The sequence below is a fragment of the Notolepis coatsorum genome (assembly GCF_963971535.1).
Source record: "Notolepis coatsorum genome assembly, chromosome: 1".
Taxonomy (NCBI): Eukaryota; Metazoa; Chordata; class Actinopteri; order Aulopiformes; family Paralepididae; genus Notolepis; species Notolepis coatsorum.
The window spans coordinates 123492077-123503332 of NC_140165.1; the positions used below are offsets into that span (position 1 = coordinate 123492077).

The 11256-nt window shown below is 47.1% G+C and overlaps 2 protein-coding genes across 2 annotated transcripts in view; one reads left to right on the forward strand and one right to left on the reverse strand.

The window, feature by feature from the left end:
- Positions 1-1931, forward strand: part of fam189a2 (family with sequence similarity 189 member A2) — a gene marked incomplete at both ends in the record, with an annotated part of 86038 nt that extends 84107 nt beyond the window's left edge. The window contains 2 exons of the mRNA XM_084338199.1: positions 612-719; positions 1791-1931. Of these exons, the coding sequence (XP_084194325.1) occupies positions 612-719; positions 1791-1931 (249 nt within the window). The remainder of the gene's footprint in view (positions 1-611; positions 720-1790) is intronic.
- Positions 1932-2638: 707 nt separating this feature from the next.
- The window catches only part of LOC311248964 (amyloid-beta A4 precursor protein-binding family A member 1-like), a gene marked incomplete at both ends in the record, with an annotated part of 64641 nt that continues 56023 nt past the window's right edge, over positions 2639-11256 (reverse strand). Inside the window, one exon of the mRNA XM_084338211.1 lies at positions 2639-2644. Coding sequence (XP_084194337.1) covers positions 2639-2644 — 6 coding nt within the window. The remainder of the gene's footprint in view (positions 2645-11256) is intronic.

Genomic DNA, 11256 nt, shown 5'->3' on the forward strand with positions numbered 1-11256 from the left:
CAGAAGGTTCTGTTCGCACTGTGCGCTCTGAACGCCCTGACCACAGCTGTGTGTGTGTGTGTGTGTTTCCAGAAGGTTCTGTTCGCACTGTGCGCCCTGAACGCCCTGACCACAGCGGTGTGTGTGTGTGTGTGTGTGTGTGTGTGTTTCCAGAAGGTTCTGTTCGCACTGTGCGCCCTGAACGCCCTGACCACAGCTGTGTGTGTGTGTGTGTGTTTCCAGAAGGTTCTGTTCGCACTGTGCGCCCTGAACGCCCTGACCACAGCGGTGTGTGTGTGTGTGTGTGTGTGTGTGTGTTTCCAGAAGGTTCTGTTCGCACTGTGCGCCCTGAACGCCCTGACCACAGCTGTGTGTGTGTGTGTGTGTTTCCAGAAGGTTCTGTTTGCACTGTGCGCCCTGAACGCCCTGACCACAGCGGTGTGTGTGTGTGTGTGTGTGTGTGTGTGTGTGTGTGTGTTTCCAGAAGGTTCTGTTCGCACTGTGCGCCCTGAACGCCCTGACCACAGCTGTGTGTGTGTGTGTGTGTTTCCAGAAGGTTCTGTTCGCACTGTGCGCCCTGAACGCCCTGACCACAGCGGTGTGTGTGTGTGTGTGTGTGTGTGTGTTTCCAGAAGGTTCTGTTTGCACTGTGCGCCCTGAACGCCCTGACCACAGCGGTGTGCCTGGTGTCCGCCGCGCTGCGCTGCCTACAGATCTTCACAACCAGAGCTCCATGTCAGGTGACACTCTCTCCACTGTGGCTCTGCTGTCACTCACTTCTGGTTCAACCCTTTCACTGCCACACGACAAAGGGTTAACCCTTTCACTGCCACACGACAAAGGGTTAACCCTTTCACTGCCACACGACAAAGGGTTAACCCTTTCACTGCCACACGACAAAGGGTTAACCCTTTGTACACACACACCCTCACACAAACACACACACCCACACAAACACACACACACCCTCACACAAACACACACCCTCACATAAACACACACACCCTCACACAAACACACAGCCTCACACAAACACACACCCTCACACAAACACACACATAAACACACACCCTCACATAAACACACACCCTCACACAAACACACACATAAACACACACCCTCACATAAACACACACCCTCACACACAAACACACACCCTCACATAAACACACACACCCTCACACAAACACACAGCCTCACACAAACACACACCCTCACACAAACACACACCCTCACACAAACACACACATAAACACACACCCTCACATAAACACACACCCTCACACAAACACACACATAAACACACACCCTCACATAAACACACACCCTCACACACAAACACACACCCTCACACACACACACACACAAACACACACCCTCACACACAAACACACACCCTCACACACACACACACACAAACACACACCCTCACACAAACACACACCCTCACATAAACACACACCCTCACACACACACACACACACACACACACACACACACACACACACATGCAGACGCACACGCACACGCACACACACACACACACGCACACACACACACACACGCGCACACACACACACACACACACACACACACACACACACACGCACACACACTTGACCTGCATGCCCAATTCCAACCTCTGACATATAGAGCTGCTAGTCGCAGCAAAGATTTCCAATTACATTTTCTAATTTGGATGTAAATGTATAGTAACACGGACAGTGATATTAAAATAATGTATATAATTATTATATGTTTAACCGTTGAAGGAGTCTGAATTGTTCGGTGACTGTGCTGTTCTCTGATAGGACGAGCCCAGGGTGACAGCAGCAGAGGAGGGGGAGGAGCCAGCGCCGACCCCTGACCCCGATGAGTTTGTACCCCCAGCCCCTCCCCCCTCCTACTTCTCCACCTTCTACTCCTACACACCGAGACTGGCTCGAAGGTAGCACCACACACACACACACACACACACACACACACACACACACACACACACACTTGGGCTGTCCCTAATTCAACCCTTTCACTGCCACACGACAGAAGGTTAGCCCTTTACTATCACACAACCGACGGCGATGCTCCATCATTAGCATCCGCGGAGCTAATGATGCTAATGATGGAGCATCGCCGTCGGTTGTGTGATAGTAAAGGGTTAACCTTCTGTCGTGTGGCAGTGAAAGGGTTAAAGTGGTAATCAGCAAGATCTTCATTAGCGTTTGTTTTGGTGACCCCTATTGGTGATAAGGGATCATTGCTGTTGCGTTTTCCATCTCGAAGATTCATGCTTTTGGATTAGAAATGTTGGATTTCATGGTGTTTTTTGTTTTGTTCTTGATTTATTGTGATGTTTCTTCTTGACTTGTTTATGGGGACATTAACGTGTGTTGTCGGGCCTTACAAATACATTTGATGTGATGCTAAAAACTGAGTTTGTTTTCTATTAATTCTGAATAAACTGGTGTCGCTGCTGGCGATGTAAAACGGGAATGTCCTACCAGCCACCAGTGTTTAGACCCGCCAAGAACAGAACATGTAGAAGATGAATGAACTGGATCTAGGTAGAAGCATTATTGTGTTATCATTTGGTGATAGAGAGTGGCAAAATATACATTTAATTATATGCACATTTTTGAGATTATTAATTACAACACTGTCAGCGCTGAAAGGCGAGGAGAGGAGGAGAAGGAGAGGAGAGAAGGAGAGATTATGTTAGTGTCACAAGACTAGGAATGTGCTGACATACAGAACTCACATTTCATATTAGGGTCTGTTCACTGAGACGTTTTTTTCATGTTGTATGATTACTGGAATACGATTCACACCTCAAACAACATAACAATATATATATATATATATTTTTCCCCTTTATTAGTTGTCATACAGAAGTACAGAATACTTTTATATAAAATGCTTCTTTCTGTTTTGCTCCAGAGATTGTGCTAGATAAAAATAGATAAGTATAAAAAGTATAGTAAGTATAAAATAGGAGTCAAGTACGTAGACAAAAAGTGTTCAATATATACATATATACAATGTACAATGCAGAGTAGAAAAGTAACTGAGGGTGCTTTCACACCAGAGCTGTTTGGTCCGGACTATCGGACCAGAATTCGATAGTCTCTCTCGTCCGCCAAAAAACATAGGTCTCGGTTCGCTTCATCGGACCAAACGTGGACCAAATATAGGAAGTCACCTGATAAACTGTGCATCTTTGGTAGAAGGAAGAAAAACCACTGGAGCGTGCGGCATTCACTGCAAAACAAGCACACTGTAAACATGTCTCGTGGACAGACTTGAATGAATGATGAAGTGAAAGCCCTGATCGACATATGGGCAGAAGACCAAATAAAACAGCTGCTTGTGGGCACTCACAAAAACAACGAGGTGTACAAGTTGTTTAGCGAGAGGATGGCGGTAATGGGTTATAATCGAACGATGGATCAATGCCACGTCTCTTCTACTATCACGCTTCTTGCGCTGTTTGTGTTTTCGCAGATTTCACTTCCTGAAGGGGAGGGATTTCCACTCTCCATTGTGTCCAATAGACGAGCGCCCTTTTCGACCGTGTGACATTGTTCAGAAAGTTTGGTGCGCTTGACAAATTGCAATGTGAATGCAGACGAACCAAATGACGAATGCAACAATGTTGCAACTTCACCACCAGAACCGCACCGAGTCCACCAAAAGTATATGTGAAAGCACCCAGAGTTACAATACAATATACTATATACTATACAGTACAATGCAGAAATGGGATGAGGTACAATTTAGGTACAATTTACAGTAAGGTGTAATGAGGTATGGGTTGTAGTGCAAATTCTTTGCCAATAAATATAAAGTGTGTTTAGGTGTTCTAAAGTGGGTAAAGTGGGTGCAGCAGGGAGTTGTTTGTTTAAAGTGAGTGTGTGCGTGTGGATGTGTGTGCTGTGAGTGCATTTGATGGTTGTTACGATTGTTCATTGTTCAAACCTTGTTCATTGAGCAATCATTGTTCATTGAGCATCCTGATGGCCTGGGGATAGAAGCTCCTTCTGAGTCTCTCTGTGCTTGCCATGAGACTCCGGTATCGCTTGCCTGACCGCAGCAGTTCAAAGAGGCAGTTGTTTGGGTGGCTGGAGTCTTTGATTATTCTCTTCGCCTTGCCCATGCACCGCTTGTTGTAAATGCCTTGGAGAGTGGGAAGCCCCCCTCCAATTGTGCGTTCGGCTGAACGGGCCACTCTCTGTAGTCTGCTACGGTCTTGTGCGGTGCTATTCTCAAACCAGGAGGTGATATTGCCAGTCAGGATGCTCTCTATTGTGCATGAGTAGAAGTTCTTGAGGATCTTCTGACTGACTTGGAACTTCCTTAAGCGCCTAAGGAAGTAGAGGCGTTGTCGTGCCTTCTTGATAACACTGTCAATGTGTGTGGTCCATGTCAAGTCCTCGGATATGTGGGCTCCGAGGTACTTCAAACTGTTCACTCTCTCAACCGGTGCCCAGTCGATGCTGAGGGGGCTGTAGTCCTTGACCCCCGACCTCCTAAAGTCCGCAATCATCTCCTTTGTTTTGCTGACGTTCAGGGAGAGGCAGTTCTCTTGACACCATCCCGCTAGGACCTTGACCTCCTCCAGGTAGGCCCTCTCGTCGTTGGCAGAGATCAGGCCCACCACTACTGTGTCGTCAGCAAATTTGATGATGGTGTTGTTGTTCCGCTGTGCCACACAGTCATGTGTGTACAGGGAGTAGAGGAGGGGGCTCAGAACACAGCCCTGGGGGGCCCCTATGTTGAGCGTGATGGATGAGGAGGTGCAGTTGCCTGCTCTCACCACCTGGGGTCTACCCATCAGGAAGTCCAAGACCCACTGGCAGAGGTCATAGTTCAAGCCCAGGTTCCTGAGCTTGGCTATGAGTTTGGAGGGGACTATGGTATTGAATGCTGAGCTGTAGTCGATGAATAGCATTCTCACATAGTTCCCCTGCCTCTTGTCCAGGTGTGATGCTGCTGTGTGCAGCACATGGGCTATGGCGTCCTCCGTGGACCTGTTGGGGCGGTATGCAAATTGAAGGGGTCCAGGTTGATGGGGAGGGAGGAGCAGATTCACTAGCTTCTCAAAGCACTTCATGGCTATGGAGGTGAGAGCTACAGGGCGGTAGTCGTTGAGGCAAGCAGGCTTGGATTTTCTGGGTACAGGGATAACGGTGGACTTCTTCAGACGGGTGGGGATGACAGCCTGTTCTAAGGACAGGTTAAATATGTCAGTGAATACCGGGGCCAGTTGGTCAGCACAGACTTTTAGGACGCGGCCGGGGATACCGTCCGGTCCTGCTGCCTTCCTGATATTCACTTTCTTAAAGATCCGTCTCACCTCATGTTCTGTTATCCTGAACACTGAATCTCCATCAGCAGCGCCCCCCCCCCCCCCCCCCCCCCCTCCATTGCAGTGGTTTGTAGGCTGGTGTTGTTATTCCCAGCCTCAAACCTCGCATAGAAGGTATTGAGATAATTTGCTATGGAGATGTCACTGTTCAGTTTGAGGGAGGTGCCTTTGTAATCTGTCATCGTTCTGAGGCCCTGCCACATAGCTCTAGAGTCAGCCTGTTCATATTGAAGTTCAATTTGATCCCTGTAGCGCCTTTTTGCTTCTATTACTGCCCTCCTAACGTTGTATCTCGCCACCTTGTGGTCATTCATGTTGCCTGCCACAAGCCCGGCGTTGTAGGCTGAGGTGCGCGCCTTCAGAGCCTCACGGACGGATTTGTCTACCCAGGGCTTTTGGTTTGGGTAAACTCTAATTGTGGTAGTGGGGATTGTTTCTTCCACCAAAGTACAAACAAAGTCCAGCACTGTCTCCGTGTAGTCATTAATGTTATCTGTGTTATCACGGAACACCCCCCAGTCTGTACGTTCAAGTGCAGCCTGGAGTGTCTCCTCTGATTCCACAGACCATCGCTGCACATCTTGCGATACTACCGGGGCGCGCTTGAGACTTTGTTTATATTTTGGTAAAAGAAAGATGGCCTCATGTTCAGATTTGCCGAAGCCACTAGCAGATTGAGACTTGTATCCACACTTAAATTGCGAGTAACAATGGTCTAAAATATTCCCGCCTCTGGTAGTACAAGTCACATGCTGGTAGAAGTTTGGCAATACTTTTCTCAGATTGGCGCTATTGAAATCACCCACAACCACAATAGCAGCATCAACGTTAGCTGCTTGAAGTTTATTTACCTCGTCATGAAGCAGGGACAGCGCGTCGCCTGTGTTTGCTTGTGGTGGAATATACACTCCGATCAGGATGACCGACGTTAGCTCTCTCGGGAGAAAGAAAGGCCGGCACTTGATGGATATATACTCCAGGTTGGGGGAGCAGTGGTTCGAAAGTTCCTTCACGTTGCCTGGATCGCTCCAATTGTTGTTCAACATGAAGGCTATCCCACCTCCCCGCTGTTTACCGGATTCTTCTGTTCGATCTTTGCGGTGGATGAAGAAGTGGTCTGCCGGTTGGATAGCGTGGTCTGGGACGTCCGGCGTCAACCACGTCTCAGTGAAGCAGAGAACATTACAGTCTCTAACGTCTCTTTGGAATTGAATCTTTGCTCTGATGTCGTCCAGTTTATTATCTATAGATTGTACATTGGCCAGCAATATGCTGGGCAGTGGCGTTCTGTGTCGCCTGGATCGCAGTCTGTTTCGAACGCCGGCTCGTTTTCCTCGCCGCCTGCGTTCTTCTTTGTTGTTGCCCGGGCCGCAGCTCAGGATCTCAGCTGGCCATTGTTGTTGTTCAGCGAGCCGATCCAGAGAGCAATCCAGATGGTAAGTTTTTCTTAATCCAATGTCGATGAGTGACTGCCGGTCATACACATTAAATGCACCAACAGCTGGTACAAACAGAACTCTTAAAACTAAGTATTAACAAAAGTAAGCACAGTCTCGTCGGAGCGAACAGATAGGCAGCCGGACGTGTTGTTTAGTAACACTAGATGCATAGCGATCATTTTACATGATTGGGGTCATCACGTAACTGCACTAAGGCAATAAACTGTCGATTAAACAGACTTTTCCCCCCTAGTCAACAAATGCCGGAGGGGATTCAACTTGAGTAACGGAGTGCAACCAAAAACCATTTCACATCAAATGTTTATTTGTACAAACATTGTACATAACCTCCTCTCCTTTACTTACTATATAGAACTATAACCTGATGCTTACATTACGTTTCTAGTCTAGTTTCACTGATCGAACTATAACCTGATGCTTACATTACGTTTCTAGTCTAGTTTCACTGATCGAACTATAACCTGATGCTTACATTACGTTTCTAGTCTAGTTTCAGGGAAAGGCATTTTTGTCATACTCTTTCTAATCTGCATTGGATGCATTTATGTACAAATAGACATTTTATATGAAATGGTTTTATATTAAATATAAATATATTAAAATTAATTTTATATTAAATTACTCAACCTGAAATCCCTCCATCAAAGGCATTTTATGGTAGTCTGTTTATGGTAATTAACAAATCTGTAAAAATTGCTTTTCCTTTATTGCAGTTACGTGAATGTTATTATGTTGTTTGAGAGCAATTTAGAGGAGGTTATGTACAATGTTTGTACAAATAAACATTTGATGTGAAATGGTTTTTGGTTGCACTCCGTTACTCAAGTTGAACTGGCGCTGCTCTGATGGCTGCTTTCTGATCGCTCCGTCGAGACTGTGCTTTCTTTTGTTAATTTTTATAGTATTAGGAGTTTTATTTGCACCAACTGTTGGTGCATTATATGTGTATGACCGTCAGTCAATCATTGACATTGGATTAAGGAAAACTTACCGTTTGGATTGCTCTCTGGATCGGATCGCTGAACAGCAGAAATGGCCCGCCGAGATCCTTTGTTATCATGGCCAAGACCAGGAGAAACCGCCGCGAAGACGTGGAAAGAGAGCGGGGGGTCCGAAACAGACTGAGGTCCAAACGACACAGAACCACATTGCCCAGCATATTGTTGGCCAATGTGCAATCGATAGGAAATAAACTGGATGACATCAGAGCACGGATCCAATTCCAGAGGGACATTCGGGATTGTAACGTCCTCTGTTTCACAGAAACTTGGCTGAGTCCAGATGTCCCGAATCACGCAATAGAACCGGCAGACCACTTCTTCGTTCTCCGCAAGGACCGGACGGCAGAAGAGTCACTAAAGACGAGAGGAGGCGGCATTGCCTTCATGATAAACAAGGAGTGGTGCCAATTTAGGCAACACAAAGGAACTGTCTAACCACTGCTCCCCAGACCTGGAGTTTATCACGATAAAAATGTCGACCCTTCTTCCTCCCAAGAGAGTTAACGTCCATCATCCTCATCGGAGTGTACATTCCACCACACGCGAACACTGGGGTCGCACTTTCAAAACTTCACGACGAGGTAAACAAACTCCAGGCAGCTAATGTTGACGCCGCCATTTTGGTTTTGGGTGATTTTAACAGCGCGCGTCTTAAAAAGGTGCTGCCGAATTTCTATCAGCATGTGACCTGTCCCACCAGAGGCGAGAACATATTAGACCATGTATACTCGCAATTTAAGAATGGGTACAAGTCACAGGCTCTTAGTCCATTCGGTAAAAGCGATCACGCTGCAATATTTCTTTTGCCAAAGTACAAACAAAGTCTCAAGCGAACGCCGGTGGTCTCGCGAGAGGTTAAGCGTTGGGCCGTGACGTCAGAGGAGTCACTCCAAGCTGTACTGGAAAGCACAGACTGGAGTGTATTCCGTGATAACACAGCCAATATTAACGAATACACCGAAACGGTGATTGACTATGTTTGTACTCAGGTAGAAGAAACAATCCCCTCCACCAAAATTAAAATCTACCCAAATCAAAAGCCCTGGGTAGACAAATCCGTCCGTGAGGCTCTGAAAGTGCGCACATCAGCATACAACACCGGGCTGGTGACAGGCAACATGGAAGAACACAAGATGGCAAGATACAACGTCAGGAGAGCAGTAATAGAGGCAAAACGGCGTTACAGGGATAAAGTTGAACTTCAGTTTGAACAGGCTGACTCTAGAGGCAGGGCCTCAGAACAATGACAGACTACAAAGGAACCCCCCTCAAACTGAACAGTGACATCTCCTTAGCAAATGATCTCAATTCCTTCTATGCGAGGTTTGAGGCTGTGAATAACAACACCAGCCTACAAACCACGGCAATGGGGGGGGGGGGGGGTCTGCGGATGGAGACTCAGTGTTCAGGGTAACAGAGCATGAGGTGAGACGGATCTTTAAAAAAGTGAATATCAGGAAGGCAGCAGGACCGGACGGCATCCCCGGCCGCGTCCTAAAAGTCTGTGCCGACCAACTGGCCCCCGGTATTCACTGACATCTTCAACCTGTCCTTGGAACAGGCTGTCATCCCCACCTGTCTGAAGAAGTCCACCATCATCCCTGTACCCAAAAAATCTACGCCCGCTTGCCTCAACGACTACCGCCCTGTAGCCCTCAACCTCCATAGCCATGAAGTGCTTTGAGAAGCTAGTGAAGGGCTACATCTGTTCCTCCCTCCCCATCAACCTGGACCCTCTGCAATTTGCATATCGCCCCAACAGGTCCACGGAGGACGCCATAGCCCATGTGCTGCACACAGCAGCATCACATCTGGACAAGAGGCAGGGGAACTATGTGAGAATGCTGTTCATCGACTACAGCTCAGCATTCAATACCATAGTCCCCTCCAAACTCATAGCCAAGCTCAGGGACCTGGGCTTGAACTATGACCTGTGCCAGTGGGTCTTGGACTTCCTGACGGGCAGACCCCAGGTGGTAAGAGCCGGCAACTGCACCTCCTCATCCATCACGCTCAACATAGGGGCCCCCCCAGGGCTGTGTTCTGAGCCCCCTCCTCTACTCCCTGTACACACATGACTGCGTAGCACAGCGGAACAACAACACCATCATCAAATTTGCTGATGACACAGTAGTGGTGGGCCTGATCTCTGCCAACGACGAAAGGGGCCTACCTGGAAGAGGTAGAGAACCTGTCACAGTGGTGTCAGGAGAACTGCCTCTCCCTGAACGTCAGCAAAACAAAAGAGATGATTGTGGACTTCAGGAGGTCGGGGGTCAAGGACTACAGCCCCCCTCAGCATCGACGGGGCACCGGTTGAGAGAGTGAACAGTTTCAAGTACCTCGGAGCCCACATATCCGAGGACTTGACATGGACCACACACATTGACAGTGTTGTGAAGAAGGCACGACAACGCCTCTACTTCCTCAGGCGCCTAAGGAAGTTCCAAGTCAGTCAGAAGATCCTTAGGAACTTCTACTCATGTACAATAGAGAGCATCCTGACCGGCAACATCACCTCCTGGTTTGGGAATAGCACTGCACAAGACCGTAGCAGACTACAAAGAGTGACACGTTCAGCCGAACGCACAATTGGAGGGGGGGCTTCCCACCCTCGAGAACATTTACAACAAGCGGTGCAAGGGGAAGGGCTAAGAGAATTATTAAGGACTCAAGCCACCCGAACAACTGCCTCTTTGAACTGCTGCGGTCAGGCAAGCGATACCGGAGTCTTAAGGCGAGCACAGAAAGACTCAGAAGAAGCTTCTATCCCCAGGCCATCAGGCTGCTAAACGAACAATAATCGCTAAACGAACAATAATCACTATGCAACAACCATCAAATGCACACAGCACACACACCCACACGCACACACTCACTCAAACAAACAACACACTGCAGCACCCACTCTCCACACTTTAGATCACACAAACACACTTACACTTTATATTTATTGATAAAGGATTTGCACTACAACTCGTACACCTACTGTGAATTGTACCTAAATTGCACCTCGTCCCATTTCTCCATTTCTGCCTTGCACTATATAGTATTGTATATTAGTACACTGCACAGTATTGTATATTGTATGGTAACTACGTCTATTCTGCATCGAACATTGTACATATGTCTAAACTGAACACTGTGACCTCTTTTTTTACTTCTAATTTTACTATGTTTTTATTTCATACTTATCTTGTCTTGCACAGTCTCTGGAGCGCAACAGTAAGAAGCATTTTGTACAAAAGTATTCTGTACTTCTGTATGACAACTATTAAAGAAACTTGAAACTTGAAAACTTGAGGTGCGAATAATTTCCCAGTAATAATTCATACAACATGAAAAGAAATGGCTCAGTCAACAGACCCTAATATCAAATTACATATCAACTTAAAAACACACACTCGCAGAAGTGATAACCTTTTTATTTTTGCGTTTGTAATAATAATCT